At 38.9% G+C, this 19,047-nt stretch overlaps 1 protein-coding gene across 1 annotated transcript in view; it reads right to left on the reverse strand.

The window, feature by feature from the left end:
- LOC114353312 (zinc finger protein 62 homolog) overlaps positions 1–19,047 on the reverse strand; it is a 35,727-nt gene that overhangs the window by 6,610 nt on the left and 10,070 nt on the right. Inside the window, exons 3-5 of the mRNA XM_028305255.1 lie at positions 3,799–3,940; positions 2,160–2,249; positions 69–173 (exon numbers count right to left, since the gene is read on the reverse strand). Coding sequence (XP_028161056.1) covers positions 69–173; positions 2,160–2,249; positions 3,799–3,940 — 337 coding nt within the window. The remainder of the gene's footprint in view (positions 1–68; positions 174–2,159; positions 2,250–3,798; positions 3,941–19,047) is intronic.

A 19,047-nucleotide genomic window follows, 5' to 3' on the forward strand; every position in this document is an offset into this window, starting at 1 on the left:
CCACCCCCCCTCTTAATTACGTAAATTACGAAAAGGCCCGAATTATAGTGTTTGTTATTTCCACTCACCTCACACACAGGCCTCAGTCCTTTGTGTTTGACAGCCTTGTGGAGTCGCAGACTCGCTCGCTGCATCACTTTCTGGCACAAGTCGCATTCTGCTAGCTCGCGACCCTAGACAAAATAGAAAATATACTGATTTTCATCAGGCCATTTAAATAATCCACTCATCCACATCCACAGGAACACGATCCTATCTAAGTTCATCATCATCATTATCGTCATCATTTCAGCCACAGGACGTCCACTGCTGAACATAGGCCTCCCCCAATGATTTCCATAATGACCTGTTGGTAGCGGCCTGCATCCAGCGCCATTCTGCTACCTTTGTAAGGTCGTCGGTCCACCTTGTGGCGTGCGCTTTCCCGTACGTGGCCACTCCAAAACCTGGGCGGGGCGATACGTCCGCAATGACGTCATTGCCCGGGACATCAACGTGGAGACAGTGGAGGAGTTCATCACGCGCCTGGCGCGGGTCATGTACGACCGCGCGGACAACGGCCCCCACTGCCATCTCCACAACATCGCGCCTACACCAGCCCGCCCCCCGGGCAACCGCCCCCGCCCCCGGGACCTCCTGCTGCCAGAAGCAGAGGACGCCGACACCTCCCAGCGTGCTGCGCCTGCGAGACCCGTCTCCGCACCAGCCGTCACAGCACCGAAGCCACGCTTCAGAATAGTGACGGCCCAACGCCCGCATCAAGAGAACACAGCAGCAAAACATACTGCAAACATATGACTGCCTGAAAGCTCCCTGGCATCCAGGAACCGCCCGCTCGCTGGTCGTTCACTGGGCCTCGACCAACGTCGACTCACCCGGTGGGCTGGTACCGCGCCGAGGGCGGGACAGTGGTGTCAGGTAGAAGCCCAGGCAGTCCGTCGCCAAAGCGACGACAAAACCACCGACTGGCAGTAGCCAGTCGAGATGCAGCACGGGCCATGAGCACAAGCTCGACGCCCGAACCAGCCAAGAAGGTCGAAGACCTGTGATGACTCCAAAACCTTGCTGTCCCATCAGCCGACGTTAATTGAACAGAGGCAAATGGAGGATTTGGCCTAAACTCCNGTATATTAATAAAAATGCGAAAGTAACTCTGTCTGTCTGTCTGTCTGTCTGTTACGCTTTCCCGCTTAAACCTCGCAACCGATTTTGATGAAAGGCATAGAGATAGTTTGAGTCCCGGGAAAGAACATAGGATAGTTTTTATCCCGGTTTTTGAAACAGGGACGCGCGCGATAAAGTTTTTCTGTGACAGACAAAATTCCACGCGGGCGAAGCCGTGGGCGGAAAGTAGAAAATATAGTGATTTTCATCAGGCCATTTAAATAATCCACTCATCCACACCCACAGGAGCACGATCCTATCTAAGTTCATCATCATCATTATCGTCATCATTTCAGCCACAGGACGTCCACTGCTGAACATAGGCCTCTCCCAATGATTTCCATAATGACCTGTTGGTTTCTTTCTGCTACCTTTATAAGGTTGTCGGTCCACCTTGTGGCGTGCGCTTTCCCGTACGTGGCTTCCACTCCAAAACCTTGCTGTCCCATCGGCCGACATTAATTGAACAGAGACAAATGGAGGATTTGGCATAAACTCCCCACGCTGGCCAGACGGGTTGGGGAGGCCTGACGTTCGTTTGTTCGTTAGTCGCCTCGTACGCCATCCACGGGAAGACGCTATTGTACTTTACTGATACCACACTGCAATTAATTTAAAAAGAAACCCTCTAGTTATGCACTCTTACCCTCCAATCCCCAGCCCCCCATTCCCCTCACTAACTGCCTTTCCAACCTCTCATTTGAAGTCCTTCTACCACCCTTACCCCCCCCAAACCCCTCTAATTAGCCCCTCCTTGCAACGTCTGGTACAATGGCTCCTGCACTCTTCCAACACGCAAAACCCCCTAGTTTTGTGCCCCCACCCCTCTTAATTTCCTTTCGAACCTCCCGTTAGAAGTCCTTCTTCGTCCATCATATTCCTTTACGATAAACTTTTGGTACGATGTCTCCTGCACTCTTACAACTCGCAAAACCATAGTTTTACAATTACCTCCCCCAATTGCCACAAAACGAAATATTTAATTCGGAACTTACTTTTTTGTATGGCTTCCTCTTTTTCTTGGCGGTGCATGTGGTGATATGTTCTACCAGGCTCTCCCTATCTTGAAACTCCGTTTTGCAGTACTGGAACCAACATAATGTGGATTGTAAATCATCAGATAGTCAAGATACTTTTGTTTATGCAGAACAAGTCAGGTATTAGACCGCAATCGCACCTGTTATAAGTGAGATGCAGTCTAGGATGGTACATATCTGCCCTGTAAGTGCCTATTCACTCTTCTTGCCTTCAAAAGGCTTAATACTAACCATAGTTATAAGGTATAGAAAAGCTATCGTAAGCAAAATTATTGCTCCATTTTGGGAAGAATTAAAATCAATCTGTCGTCAAATCAAACTTAAAACCAAAATGTATAATGTCAAAGCCGCACAGTCAAGCCGATTCTCACAAAACCTTACGTGGCGTAGAGGGGGAGTCCTGGCAAGTTTTAGCATAGGCGCAGAACACCGATTTTTCGTCGGCCGATAGTTTAGTTGCAGTAGTAGAAGTGCGCATATTACACCGATTGATTCTTCATATAAATAGTGTCCGACCGAATGTTCGGTTTCGGTTTCGTTTTCGGTTGAGTTTCGGTAAAAACACGAGTTTCGGTTTAGTTTCGTTTTCGGCGGCAAACTTGCCGAAACTACGACCGAAACCGAATGTGCATTCGGGAGTTTCCGCGCTGTTATCGGTCATGTTCGGCGCGTTGAATGTGTGAATCCGATCAGAGCCAATGTCGTGATTCGCTCGCTTGTTTGTTTGCTGTTAGTTTTGTTTTGTTGTGGTGGCGACTTTTATTTTAAATTTGGTAAGTTTTATCTCGTTTTATGTCGTTATAACATAAGAGCAGGTGTAAACATCAAAAAAAAAAATTCAATATGACTGATAAAAGTATAATCAAGTTTAATCTAACCTATAAATTTTTTTTTTGGTTCGCAAATGCTATACGTAAACAAACATTAGTTAAGTAGTTAGTAATGACTATAGTGCATTTCATGGTGATAATATTATATGGATTCAGAGTTTCAAAGTTCATTTTAGAATTTATCACCAAGGTATCAAAGTGGCAAGTACATTAGATACCTACTAACTTACGTACTACCAATTTTGTTTTGAGAAATTATTACGGTAAGACCCGACCATGGGCCGGGTTATGTAGATGTCTTGAATATTGCGAGTAATTTAAAAAAAATCTAGACTATAAATCCTTCTTTTACTTTTTTAATACATAATTTGATACCTTTTAGAGTAAAAAGGCACTTTATAAGTTCAATTTTAATGCAATTTAAAGAGAAAACAATAAAGACTGACTGATTATAATAACGTTTTCTTTATTTTTCCCTCAAAATATGAGCCTTGTAAGGAAGTTTCGGTTTCGGTTTCGGTTTCGGCCGAAATAGACACCGTTGCCGAAATTCGTTTTCGGTTTCGGTTTCGGTCGTAAAACTAGTTTCGGTCGGACACTACATATAAATTAGAATAGGGCCCAACTATCGGCCGACTTACGCAAATATTTTTTTTAGCTAGAAACAGTGTATAATTTCGAGAAAAATATGAGTTGATGTGCTGTGAGACACACCCCACTGCGTCACCTTAGTTCGAAAGAATTCTTCGCGCCGAAATCACACTCACCCCACAAGTAAGGTTCCCAGGCCCGTGCATCAGCCTCAGATGCCTGTCCATCTTCTCCCGCGTGACCCTGCTGTCGCACAGCTCGCACTTGACCCTGGCGTCCAGCGCCGGATGGTAGCTGGCCATGTGGCGGTCTATGCTCCTGCAGGATTACCATCATCATCATTATTCAAGTAAAGCCCGGTCCGTGAGCACGTAGAATTTTGTCCAATGACCCCTAGCTACCCATCCTTATCGCTCGCGCGTAATTATATTGCTGTCGCGACGTGCGACTGGCACCCGCAGTGAGTGTGCGAGCGCGATAGCAACTTAATTACGCGCGAGCGATAAGGATGGGTAGCTTGGGGTCATTGGACAAAATTCTACGTGCTCACGGACCAGACTATAGGTATGGTAATGTGGCGACATCTATTGACGCCTCACTGCAAACTAGTGGCAGTCTTCAACCAACAGATGGCGCTGGGACACTAATTACTATGGCGCATACTACCGCGCCTACAATCCTGCATCGCGGTGTCAGAGTTTTCTACCCTGGTTATAGTCTGGTCTGTGAGCACGTAGAATTTTGTCCAATGACCCCTAGCTACCCATCCTTATCGCTCGCGCGTAATTATATTGCTGTCACGACTGTGCGACTGGCACCCGCAGTGAGTGTGCGAGCGCGATAGCAACATAATTACGCGCGAGCGATAAGGATGGGTAGCTTGGGGTCATTGGACAAAATTCTACGTGCTCACGGACCAGACTATAGGTATGGTAATGTGGCGACATCTATTGACGCCTCACTGCAAACTAGTGGCAGTCTTCAACCAACAGATGGCGTTGGGACACAAATAACTATGGCACACACCGCCGCGCCTACAATCCTGCATCGCGGTGTCGGAGTTTTTTACCCTGCCTTGTATAAGGGTGTTTCTCTGCTATTTGGAAAATCGTGCTTTCCATTTCGGACGGTACAGACATGTACCGGGCCGGTTCTCCCCTATCCGTCCCCCGGACACGGCCTGAGCCGAGGTCCGAGCCTACCGTGGCGCCCTCAGGCCGCGTCCGTAGTCCCCTCGATCGGGCCCACTAGACTGAGCCCGCCGTAGGCTGGACTATGGTCCAACACCGCGGTGGGCAACCCTCTAGTTGGGTTCGCCACTGATCGGGCGCCTTATGCGCTCGATACGGCCNAAATATATTTTATGTACCGACTGAAGTCCCACCGACTGGTCAAGTGCGAGTCGAACTCACGCACCGAGGGTTCCGTACAAGTAAGTACCTACTCATATTGTCTCCATAATGTTAATTCCTAAAACCTACACTTTAACGAATCGTAGTTCCTTTGACGCTGACTGTGCCTATGTGTATGTAGATTGTCCACACTAGAGCAGTTCCCCCACAGTTATTGATGTAGTGTGGAAGCAGAGTAAATACAAATGAGTAGGTCATCTTCATAGGAACACACGGGCGCGGTTTGTATGTGAGCGCGCCAACACGTATGCGGCGCGTACGCACACACTGAAAAAAAATAGCGGTGAGGTGCGCCGAATTTTTTCAGTGTGTGCGTGCTCGCCGCATACGTATATTGGCGCGCTCACATACAAACCGCGCTCGGTGCGTTTCTATGAAGATGACCTACTCATTTGTATTTGCTCTGGTGGAAGTTCCAATTTTCTCGCCCAATCGACCGTCGTGCGTTATCGAGTGGGTCCGCTGCGGAGTGGCAGGCGTCTACATCGGAACATCGACAGACAAACGAAAAACCGGAAAATATTTATTGGGAGATTAAAGCCCAGTTTCCACCAAAGCGGAGAACATACAAGATGTTCGACTATTCAGATTGCCGAACAGAGCGGAGAGGTGGTATGGAAATCACAATTGGTTATTCTAACACATCTCTTTTCTCCGCTTTGGTGGAAACTGGGATTAGGTAGCCTTCCAATCAAGGGAAAATTCCGTGGTGCACTTGGAAAAGCGTGTGGTTTCAGGTTCAAATACTCTGGACTTCCTAATCCGACCGAGTTTGTTGATGTAAATTTATTTTCAAAGCTACTATTTTTTTAACAGAAAATGATGTGAATTTTGTTGCCACAGGGAAGTAAGTGAGCATCTAGCTAGAGCTTAAAATGAAGGCTGATTTACACTTTGAGTAGTGTGAGTGCAGGTGAGTATTGCAGGTGATTAGTGACTAGGTGTGGACAGCAACTAATTAGTGCAAGTGATTAGTTGGCTGTGTAGTAAAGTGAATAGAAGCGTGTTCTATTTTTTTGGGAGTAGCTCGTCCCGCGCGCCCTCCCTTCCCCCTTACTTTCAGCGTGCCTGCCACTAAACACATTTAGACTCAATCACTTGCGCTCGCATTGAATTGGACACTACTCACACTTTCACACCATCACTCGCAGTACTCACCTGCACTCACACTAATCAAAGTGTAAATCAGCCTTTAAAGTTCTCTTACGAACGTCAGTCTACCAGTTTGTAGCAACTCTCGTTTAACCATGGTTGTAGCAACTAATCCAAAACGACAAGCTTAAATTAATTCGAAAATCTTAACCTCCATGACGCAGTACAGAAACTTTAAACTAATCAATAACTTCCCAAACACCCACAATCATAACAGAATTTAAATTGCCCCATCAATAACTCGACTCTTAGCGTGCCTACCCAGTTACCCACATTATATTAGCAGACACGTTTACCCGCCATAACCTACGCCATATATCTTCATCATATCGGTGACCTCCATCTACGGGACATAGGAACACGGTTCTGGATATTGTGGTGATCAATTTTACGGATCTGTTGACGCATCGAGCGAACGTATTAAGTAAGGCTTAATTTTCAGGGAGAACTCTGCCATTTACTCTGCCCGGAATAATTTCTGTGAGCAGTGTGAATTCTGTAGCTATAGGTATGTATTATAAGAGCCAAAGTGTCAAGCTAATCGCCCGTATTCACAAACATTACTATGAGGTCTCACAGTGCGCGTGGACGCACAGGGTGACATATGAACCAATCACAGAGCTCTATTCAACGCTGTACGTTCGATTTGCAGCTTCACTTAAGCAAGCATTGTTTGTAAATATGGGCGTAAAAGGGACTTTTCTCTTAAGGCTTGCAGGTTGTATTAGGGCTGTATATAAAAAAAAAACTGCAAAATCCATGCATGAAAAAAATACGATTTGAACAAAATAGTGTTAAGCAAAACTATGTGCTCTACAAATAAAATTATATTTAGTTTTTGGCGATTTCTTAAACTAACTGAATAGTGAAATTGAAACGTTCAATTAATATCGATTCTATTCCCGACTCGGATTGCATTTTTACTAAATAAAGTAACGTTTACAGAGCAATTTTCAACGGTGCTCTATTTTTTTTTATCATTAGGTCATAGTCTTCTTCAATTAGGTTTGTGGATCCTCTGTGGATCTCCACAGAGTAAAAGATGTCCCTACAAAACATCCAACCTATTAATAGTTTGTATGTTCCTACCAGAATCCAAACCCATGATCTATCAAGAATCCCACCCTTCAAAAATCCATGCCATTTTACAATCAAGAAGCAGAGTGATTCCGTTTCCGGGTACAGCGCAAAAACTCCAGGGGACGAAACAAAATGGGTTATGAATAAATTTATGCAAATTTATGTTACAAATGGAGGCCGAATATTATTATGCCGGGTTTATCCTCCGTTGATTTGATAACGAGCCGCTCTCGGGTTTGTATCTCCATGATTTACCGCGTTTTAGTTACGTATATTAGAACTGAGAAAGCAGATAGTGGGACCCAAATTGAACAATAGGTTTTAGTTTTAGAGAACTAGTCAGTTAGGCTGTATAGCTATTTAGCGAATAGCTGAAGGGAATAGTGTTCATTTTAGAATTTACTAATCCTGGTTTAGTATTTGATTATCTCATTATGTCATAGGATGGGATAGAGTTACTAATAAAAGGATGATGGGCATATTGGGCGTTAAACCAACAGAAACAAAAATTATACTAAATTAAAGCTTAATACTAGTACTTTATTTCATAGTATGACAACAATCCTGAAATACGCGGGGATACGGAGATAGAGGTCATTGAATATGCAAAGTTTTCGTAGTATTTCACTTCACACTAGGGTAATAAAAATAGTATTAGGTCAATTAGTTGCTTGTATCGATCATATTGATAGTATTGTATCATATCTTACTATCGATTATATCGATTAAGTATGTAAGTATACCGAATAAATCACAATCGATTATTCGACTGCAATAATCGAGTATAATGCTGAAAATATGGAATCAAACTAACAATCAAATGATAGTGATGATGGTAATCAATAAAATCGATTAATCGAATTGTTAATCGATAAATAGTTATTTGGCAATATCGATTAATAATCGATCCGTGATCGATTTTATGCGACAATACTACAGCTTAACTGGTAGAAATCCCATTGAAACATGACTGTGTTCATTTTATTTATCTAAATGGTACCTACGAGTAGGTGTGGTCCTACGCACGTAATGTAGAACATGGTACTTATTTTATACCATTTGTTGGGCCCACTCCTTAACTGTTGGACATAATAATTGATAAATAACTTAATATATCAATGTAGGTATATTAATTAATAATTTTTTTTCTTTGCTTAATAAAACACCTATGACTATCATACATAATGTCAATTTCCAAGCAAACCCGGGAGTTTTTGGTAGTTATTTATATGAAAATATATTTCTGATACTAAGTCCTAACAAATAGTAGTCATTACGTTTCTGTTGGTTTTACGCCCAGATTCCATAGAAAAGTGCCCATCATCCTTTATTGTGTTTGTGCTACTATAATGTGGTTCTTAATAATCCACATACATGTGTCAAGAACCAAAGAGAGCGGCTGTCATTGGTGAGTCAACTAAATCTTAAAACGTTCGATGTAGGAGTATTTCAAAGCATTTTAGCCAACCCTTCATCAGATGCTGCTAAACTTATTTGCGACATGGTTTCCGTGATTCTCCAGTGACAGCTACTCGTTCTTTTTGTTTAGTTATTTTTAATTTTTTGGTTATTTAGTTTACGATTAGGTTATGATGGGACTAACATACTATGTAAAAGTCCATAAATTAATAAATAGAAAAAAAATCCACAAACCTTATTGTCCTAAAACCTAAGTTTCAATATGGATTAACAGAATGTAATAACAAGTAATAAAACAAGCTGGATTTATATTTATAGTATCCATTGTTATGTATTTCTACATTTTTTTGCAGCAAAGTCGCCCTTATCACGCCGAGATAGGGTGCCTTATTATTATATTTACCTTGATGTGCCGTCGTCCGTACATGCATTAATACTTAAAAAAACCCTTCAGCAAGAATTTTCTATAAACATTGGTCTATTCTTCATACCACATTGACCAACATTCAGTTTAAGGGCATGCCATACCATCAGAAGGCCACATAACTCAGGCCTCTGAAATTATTGTGAACTGCGGGTTATTGAAGTAGTTACAAAAGGTCGTGGGGTCAAATTGGGCTGGATACAGATATTAGACTTAAAAAGGCAGGGACAAGGTCGTCCCTGCTAAATTATGTCTCTTTTGTAGCGAAATTGTGATCATTTCTCTTGCGGGATGTTTGGCTCAACGTAAAGGATAGCTGGAACCATATACTAATTCTTGTGATATTAATATGTTCAAAATCTAGGCTAGTTCTTATGTCGAAGATAAATATATTTTCAGTCCATGTTATATACTACTTTGAACGTCAAATGTCGATATTAAACTTTAATTTTCAGTATTCTACTAATTTTAGAAAATGTCTTGCACATTTTAAGAGGTCCGCCTCTGTGTTCTAGTGGTAAGACCACCTGCTTCAGACGCAGAGGCCCGGGTTCGATTCCCAGTGGGGGCAGATTTTTCTGTTCGGTTTGGTTTGTGGTAGGTAGGGCTTNTAGGGCTTGTTCTAAGTCCGCCTGGCTAGCTACCACCATCTTACCTAAGTCTGTCGCTATAACAACAATGTTATCAGCATTGTTGTGTTCTGGCAGTTAGAGGTAAGATAGCCAGTTCTTCCGTGGTTGAGGATTCCGGGTGAAGCTCGCTTCCACCTTCGGCCTGATCATCACTTACCATCAGGTGAGATACAGGTCAAGAGCTTCCTCGTTGTGGATAAAAAAAAGGTTCTTCTACTTGTTCATAGAGCACATTTAATTTGGCGATGAGGATAACATTTCAAATTGAATATCATAAGACTGAGATTTATAACAGGCTTTGATTAAAACAATAGCCACGGGAATAAATCTATTTCTATTCAATTTACAATTTAATTTTGATCCAACTACAACAAATTAATTTTAAGCTTCAGTGTAACTTCAAACGTATTTAGTAGAATTGTGACATTGGATGGCAATTTAAATCGTTTCAGTATTAATATTTGTGATACTATTTTACTATATTCAATTAAAACATAGTTTTTATTTAAGCAAAAAGTTCAACTATGCGGCTGAATTGAAAAATCTGCAAAAAATACTAACATAACGAATATCAGAATTTTGCTGAAAATAGGCGGGTATTTTCGCCGCGGGATAATCCAGCTCAAATAATAAATGTTTGTTTCCATCACAATTTAATCGTTCAGTTCGAGTGAATTGTGTACTGACCTAGCTATTTATTTAATAAATCCATGTAAATAAAATGGCATATATTTTTAGTTAAAGTTTTGTCTTACCTTTATTATCTGTGTGCTTACCATGAGTTTACGTTAGGTGTGCTCGCTAGCGAGTACCTCAAAAAATCTATGAAGACTTAAGTTCTTGAAAGTAGCCGCTACGGGCGCTGTACAATCTGTCACACATTTAATGTATTTTTTTACGCAGACGCTAGCGAGCACACGTAACGTAAACTCATGGTAAGCACACTGATAGCATAGTCTAGTCCTTATGAAAGCCTTTAAACTATCATTTGTTTTAGTTTTTTATGACAGTTGTAGTTTTTAAGTGTTTTTCTTAGTCTCCTATCACATTACACGCGTAAATATTTAATGAAAAATCCTCGTGTCTACATAGGCTATGCATTTAAGGCATAATTTCCTGTAAGAGGTACCTAAAAGATTTAATGGTTATCTTCAGTTACGCGTTACGAGCTTACAAGCCCCGTAATGGTGTTTCAGCGAAATTTACGAGGTCCTGAAAGAAAAGTACGGCTTGCCTGGTGATCCTCTCAAGTTCAAAACTTATTACACGCCTCAAGTGTTATGAGTGAGGGACTAGAAGTTACAGACTTTGTCTTAAATGCTGATTGTAGAGGTTTTGCCATGAGTTGTGGTACTGAAAATTAAATTAACAACATACTTAACGTAGACAAACTTCAGTTCTTTTAAAGGGAAATGTAGGTAAAAACTATCAATTTAAAAATACTTTTCTTAATGATACGTTGCAATCTGGGAAACTGCTTTTCATCAGCTTTCCTCTAGGTATTTTTGACAATGGGTAGTGGATTATACTTTTATATTTTATTTTCGATTTGAAGCTTAATAACATCATGCTAGAAGGGTTGTGTTATCGAATCGTGTTCATTCCGTATCCAGACTATCTACTAAAATGGTCTAGCACTAAAAACACCTAAGAACTTTAAAATTGAAAAGTTCCAAAAGGATTAGAGTTGATTAAAAAAGGAAACATTTGCTTTTTTAGCTTTTTACAGCTAAACTCGTCGTTACATCCAAACACTCCGTTTCAGATAGCTTCCAAGTACTCTCTTATCTAAATTGAATGTTAGCACACCTGCGCTTAGCAATGCCCTGAATATCAACTCGACTGTACAAGATATCAGCTAAATAAAGTATGCATTAAACTGGTGGTATAGCAATATCGACAGTATTTTGTCTTATGGGATAAGATTTTATAATCATTATCATCGCCATCATTTCAGCCATAGGACGTCCACTGCTGAACATAGGCCTCCCCAATGATTTCCACAATGGCTGGTTGGTGGCGGCTTGCATCCAGCACCTTCTTTATGAGGTCGTCGGTCCAGCTTGTGGGTGGACGTCCTACGCTGCGCTTTCCGGTACGTGGACTCCACTCCAGAACTTTGCTGCCCCATCGGCCGTAAATTGGATAAGGTAATATTGAGTGTTAAAAGTGAGTGTCACCACTCTACGTAAGTTAATATATATTTTCAGTTATGTGGTGTGACTGCGCACTTACGAGTACTTATAAATACAATGAATTACACCAAAATATGTTTCTTGCAAAATTTAAACATAATATTTAGATAGAAAGATAGAGCTGATATTATCCTTTTTGGAACGGAATCCCTAGTTAGGAACCAACTAGTTTTCATAATGTTACGAGTATACAAACATAAACTTTAAATAAAATTATTAGAGCTCTTTTTTATTTGCAATTTTATTTTAAAGTAATCACACACCAATAATCACACCTCATTCTAAACAAAACACAATCGCTCTTTGTTATGACATTTAAATTGCTTCTCTACAACAAAACAATCAAAATCTAACTCAGCTTGAACTTTTTCGATTATTTATTTGCAATGGACATAATAAAACAAAAGGTTCAATTAAAACTCGCGGTGCTGGAAATTCATTTACGAAATAATTCGGATTTATTGAGAGGATGGAATTGGATAAGACATAAGACCTTCAACTCGATTAAATCTGAGATACTGATTGAAAAGAACGTTTAATGAATCGTACCTATAATACTCGTATATTACAGGGTGAAATTTAAATGATTGGCATCCTTTTAATATAGGTAGACTCTACCTATGATACAAAGTACATTCCAAAAATATATGATAAATCCAATGAGTTAAAATTTCAATAAATCAAACCTTGTACAGACGACAGTACATTAATCTTAGATAAGCTAACATTATAAAGTTTTATCAAAATCATTCCTGCAGTCTTTGATGAAACCCACCGCTTTTTAACCGCCTCTTAGGTCTATTGGTAAGACCACCTGCTTCAGACGCAGAGGTCCCGGGTTCGATTCCCAGCGGAGGCAGATTTTTCTGTTCGGTTTGGTTGGTGGTAGGGCTTGTTCTAAGTCCGCCTGGCTAGCTAGCTAGCTAGCTAGGCTAGCACCATCTTACCTAAGTCTGTCGCCATAACAACAATGTTAACAGCATTGTTGTGTTCCGTCAGATAACCAGTAAGATAGCCAGTTCCTCCGTTGAGGATTCCGGGTGAAGCTCGCTTCCACCTTCAGCCTGATCGTCACTTACCATCAGGTGAGATACAGGCCAAGAGCTTCCTCGTTGTGGATAAAAAAAACAATTTATAATGATTATAATATTACTTATTCACATAGTTAAGGCTTGTTAATTTAACCAATAACTAATCCGTGCGGGCAAAGCCACGGGAAGAAGTTAGTTAATAAATATGTCCCCCTAATTACAGTAGCGTCAAAGAAATAACGACACGCCTTACATATTGTGGAAAAGATGAGCAAATCACCTAATTAACCTCATTACAAAGCAGTTAATTACCAAACCTTGCTCCAGTTCTCCGTATAACGGACACTCTTCATTAAACTGTCGTTAGGATAAAAGATGTTTAGTGTTGCACCAGTTAAAGTAGAAGAAGTATCGATAAAAACTACAATGAATCAATAAGACATGTTTTTGTATAATAATATTCGAATAGTTAAGCTTTTGTGAGTATTTTTATAATATTTATATGTATAACTTATGTGTGTTATAGAATGCTGTTTGTTTGCCTAACAANCCACAGATATGGATTAGAGTAGATACAGCAAGTTGATCGTCAAAGCGTGCCATTCCGATATGTCCAAATGGACATACATGGTCGAGTGATGTTCATGTAATCCGATTACAACAATCGGTTACGATGATTTTACGAGGACAGTAGTACGAACACGGTAGAAAGAAGAAATTATTTACGGATTGAGAATTATAATTAACAGCACAAGTAACAAATAATTAATTAGAATAAAGTAGCATTGTTTTTAATACATATCCTGCGATGTACTCTTAAGAGTTAAAACCATGGTCCCTGTATGTGGTGCACTCATACCGATCCCAAGGAACCGTACTTACTCATAACAGTAAGACATACACTGATCCATGTATTCATGCACTTGACAAATTTATGTCTTGAAACGCTGGTAGGGTAAAAAAATAACGAGATTTGACGATTTCTAAGAATTGATTTATTTAAAAAGGTAAATAAAGATGTTTTAGATTTTTGTATTTAACAAATTATCAGTTTTATCGGAATTAATTAAATGTCAAATCGAGTCACACGATATCTTTCGATGACTTTGTGAATGCTGTGTGCCTGTGTGCCTCGCTAGCGACTGCGTAAAAAAATGACATTTAAATGTATGACATATTGTGCAGCGCCCCTAGTGGCTACTTTCAAGAAATAAGATCTTCATAGAATTTTTTGACTTATTCGCTAGCGAGCTCACCTAACGTAAACTCATGGTAGGCACACAGTACGATGATACGATTATTTTTACGTTGCGGCAATCACTAAAATTCGCTAAAATGACACTAATGACGTTTAAAAAGTGGCACGCTCGGCTTCATACAAATTTTTTCACATACTGCATCTATCCATATCTGTGGGATTATACTTTTATATTTTATTTTCGATTTGAAGCTTAATAACATTATGCTAGAAGGGTTTTGTTATCGAATCGTGTTCATTCCGTATCCAGACTATCTACTAAAATGGTCTAGCACTAAAACCACCTAAGAACTTTAAAATTGAAAAGTTCCAAAAGGATTAGAGTTTAAAAAAGGAAACATTCGCGTTTTTTAGCTTTTTAAAGCCAAACTCGTCGTTACATCCAAACACTCCATTTCAGATAGCTTCCAAGTACTCTCTTATCTAAATTGAATGTTAGCACACCTGCGCTTAGCAATGCCCTGAATATCAACTCGACTGTACAAGATATCAGCTAAATAAAGTATGCATTAAAAACTGGTAGTATAGCATTATCAACAGTCTTTTGTCTTAGTTAGGGGATAAGATAATCATTTATCATTTCAGCCATAGGACGTCCACTGGCCTCCTCCAATGATTTCCACAATGGCTGGTTGGTAGCGGCTTGCATCCAGCACCTTCCTGCTACCTTTACGAGGTCGTCGGTTCATCTTGTGGGTGGACGTTCTTCCACTCCCGAACCTTGCTGCCCCATCGGCCATCAATTGGATGTGATATTGAGTGTTAAAAGTGAGTATCACCACCCTTTGTAAGTAAATAAATATTTTCAGTTATGTGGTGTGACTGCGTACTTACGAGTACTTATAAATACAATGAATTACACCAAAATATGTTTCTTTGAAAAATTTAAACATAATAGGTATTTAGGTAGAAAGATAGAGCTGGTATTATCATTTTTGGAACGGAATCCCTAGTAAGAAACCAACTAGTTTTCATAATGTTACGAGTATACAAACATAAACTTTAAATAAAATAATTAGAGCTCTTTTATAATTGCAATTTAATTTTAAGTAATCACACACCAATAATCACACCTCATTCTAAACAAAACACAATCGCTCTTCGTTATGACATTTAAATTGCTTCTCTATACCAAAACAATCAAAATCTAACTCAGCTTGAACTTTTTCGATTATTTATTTGCAATGGACATCATAAAACAAAAGGTTCAATTAAAACTCGCGGTGCTGGAGATTCATTTACGAAATAATTCGGATTTATTGAAAGGATGGAATTGGATAAGACATAAGACCTTCAACTCGATTAAATCTGAGATACTGATTGAAAAGAACGTTTAATGAATCGCATAATACTCGTATATTATAGGGTGAAATTTAAATCACTGGCATCATTTTAATATAGGTAGACTCTTCCCATGATGTACCTAAGTGTTAAAATTTCAGTTACTTAAATCTTGTACAGACTACAACACATCAAGCTTAATACTGTGGCATTTTAGATAAAGAGATAGCTAACATTATAAAGTTTCATCAAAATCCGTCCTGCAGTTTTTGACGAAACTTTATACTGATTATAATATAAATAATAAATATCCCCGGACATTTTAAACTACGCTTCTAGTCCCAAATTAAGCAAAGCTTGTAGGTACTATGGGTACTAGACAACGGATATAAACAAACTTAGATACTTTTTTTTGTAAATACACACATAATTACCTATTATACTTTGTTACACCCAGCCCCATCACAGACATTAAAATTCATCATTTCAATTTCTGTCCGACCGGGAATCGAACCCGGGACACACTACACCAAACGGCCGAAATTATAGTTTATAATATAACTTATTCAAATAGTTAAGGCTTGTTAATTTAACCAATAACTAATCCGTGCGGGAAAAGCCACGGGAAGAAATTAGTTAATAAATATTTCCCCCTAATTACAGTATCGTCAAAGAAATAACGACACGCCTTACATATTGTGGAAAAGATGAGCAAATCACCTAATTAACCTCATTACAAATCAGTTAATTACCAAACCTTGCTCCAGTTCTTCGTATAACGGACACTTCATTAAACTGTCGTTAGGATAAAAGATGTTTAGTGTTGCACCAGTTAAAGTGGAAGAAGTACCTATCGATAAAAACTACAATGAATCAATAAGACATGTTTTTGTATAATAATATTCGAATAGTTAAGCTTTTGTGAGTATTTTTATAATATTTATATGTATAACTTACGTGTGTTATAGAATGCTGTTTGTTTACCTAACAATAAAATAAAATAATATCTAACCTCAAAGAAACAATATGAAATCATCTGTAGAGTCAAAATCTTCCTCCAGTAGGTACCTACGCACAATATAACAATTCTGAGAAAAATATACTTAAGTAAGCAGATATGCTAAATGAAAGCTATTACAAGAAACAATTTAATGACAAGCAAAATTCGTGGTATTCAAATAAAACCAATATCTATAAAAGCGATTGGTCACTGACTGACTCACTCACTCATCACGAAATCTCAGAAACTACAAGTGCATGTCTCAAATTTTGCATGGGGTTCCTTTTAGGACGTAGGTGATCACTAAGACGGTATTTTGCAAAATTCAACCCTTATGGGGGTAAAATGGGATCCACGCGTACAAATTCGCGGGCGGCCGCTAGTTTCATATAATTACCATAATAATAAGTGACAAGGTCTTATAGACAACAACACTAATGAACATGCATAATATTATCTAAATTGACACATTGGAATTCTTTTATTGTGTCGCCGTAACACTTGGCTATTAAACGATTAAAGTATAAAACGTTAGTCATTTGTTAAACTTGCGTATTTTGGCAGTGGAGTTCAGTCAATTATTCGTGAAAAAATTAATAAGGATTTATTTATTTAACATGTGGCAATCGGGAGCGTTGGCTTTTGTTTTTCTGATCCTCTTATTTGTTTATGTGATGGTACGTAGATTTTATTTTTGTAAATAGCGACGCGTCTGTGCCTTTGTTCAGGACAATTAGAATGGCATAGCCTATAGTGTTAATCATCATCATCATTTCAGCCATAGGACGTCCACTGCTGAACATAGGCCGCCCCCAATGACTTCCACATCGTACGGTTGGTAGCGGCCTCCACTCCAGAACCTTGCTGCCCCATCGGCCGTCAGTTCTATAGTGTTAATGTCTAATTTAATTTATAAAAGTTTTAAGTTCGCCTAATGTTAATATTTTTGGCATTGAAGTATAAATAAATAAAATGTATTAATATGAGCTATTTGAAGGTTCCTTCAGAATTAATTAATAAAATAAACAGGTATAAATAGTTGACATATTTTTTTATTTCATCATCATCATCATCATTACAGCCACAGGACGTCCACTGCTGAACATAGGCCTCCCCCAATGACTTCCACATCGCACGGTTGGTAGCGGCCTGCATCCAGCGCTTTTTTTTTATTTACAAATATTTTTATTTATTACAGAATGCGGTGAGCCTAGAGGGTGCTAGAGGTGGTTGAAGCTGATGGATGTAAGTAATATTTTTAAACATTAACACAATTACGAGTAACTAATTAATTCTAATAACGAATACCCTATAAACCTTATCAATTACTTAAAACTAAAGAAATTTTATTTTTACCTTGAACCATTCTTTTTTTTACACTGCATTAACATTTGTTTTGTATTATGCAACCACGCCGCATTTTCTTTACTTTTTGCATTTAAACATGTCATCATTATCATCATCATTGGGTCATTTAGTGTCCCTTGCTTACTTTACCAGAGTCAAAATAAATGGAGGATTTGGCTTTCACACTCCACGCGCTGGCCAGACGGATTGTCAAAGAAAAAACAAATATTACCTATTCATTTTTTTTTCAGATGATGAAACCGACTTCGAAACTTTATAAATGAAAAGACCTACTTTGTGAAAATTACCTTCCACTGAACTAATTAAGTTATTGTAGTAATAATCTACACTAATATTATAAAGAGGAAAACTTTGTTTGTTTGTTTGGTTGTAATGAATAGGCTCAAAAACTACTGGACCGTTTTTAAAAATTATTTCACCATTCGAAAGCTACATTATCCACGAGTAACACAAGCTAAATTTTATTTTAGAAAAAAATAGGGTTTCGTAAAATATGTAGATAATGTAGTCCACGCGCGCGAAGCCGCGGGCGAAAAGCTAGTGTTTAATAAAATAATAATATTAAAATTTTGAAATGTTCCTTTTTAAGTTATTGTGTATACCTAACTAACTTTTGGCCTGCGGGTTTGCAGCCCAATTGTGACGATTAGTAATATATATTTGTTACTCGTCCACGCAAACCTACTGAACAGATTTTGATGAATTTTAAAATCAACTAGGTTATAATTATTGAATTGCTTTTATAAGCATAAACATTGGTAGGCAAAAACTGGACTTAGTACCTACTGATTATTCCACTTCATCATTCTCAGTAACATTATTTATTTATTAATAAATAACTTCAACAAAACACCATCCGTCTAAATGGCCGTAGGGACTAGTTTTTGCCGTTTCTCAAATAAAAAGAAAGTCAGCATCAGATATATTTCATCGCAACTCCCAACAACTTGTAACAAGTGGTTTGTGTCGGGACAGTAAAACTAGTGTACAGTGGATGTCAAGGAAAGATGAACACATTTGGGCCGTTTAGTATAAGATTTTTATAAAAAGTGAGTTATTTGGAAACTTGGAAAAAAGGAAATCCCCAATCTCTGCTCTATCCATGGTTTAGTATTTATGTCATGTTATCTAATTATCCAATATATAACTAGCGGTCACCCGCGACTTCGTACG

Source organism: Ostrinia furnacalis, unplaced genomic scaffold (genome assembly GCF_004193835.3).
Source record: "Ostrinia furnacalis isolate ACB-3 unplaced genomic scaffold, ASM419383v2 OfSCF1649, whole genome shotgun sequence".
Classification (NCBI taxonomy): domain Eukaryota; kingdom Metazoa; phylum Arthropoda; class Insecta; order Lepidoptera; family Crambidae; genus Ostrinia; species Ostrinia furnacalis.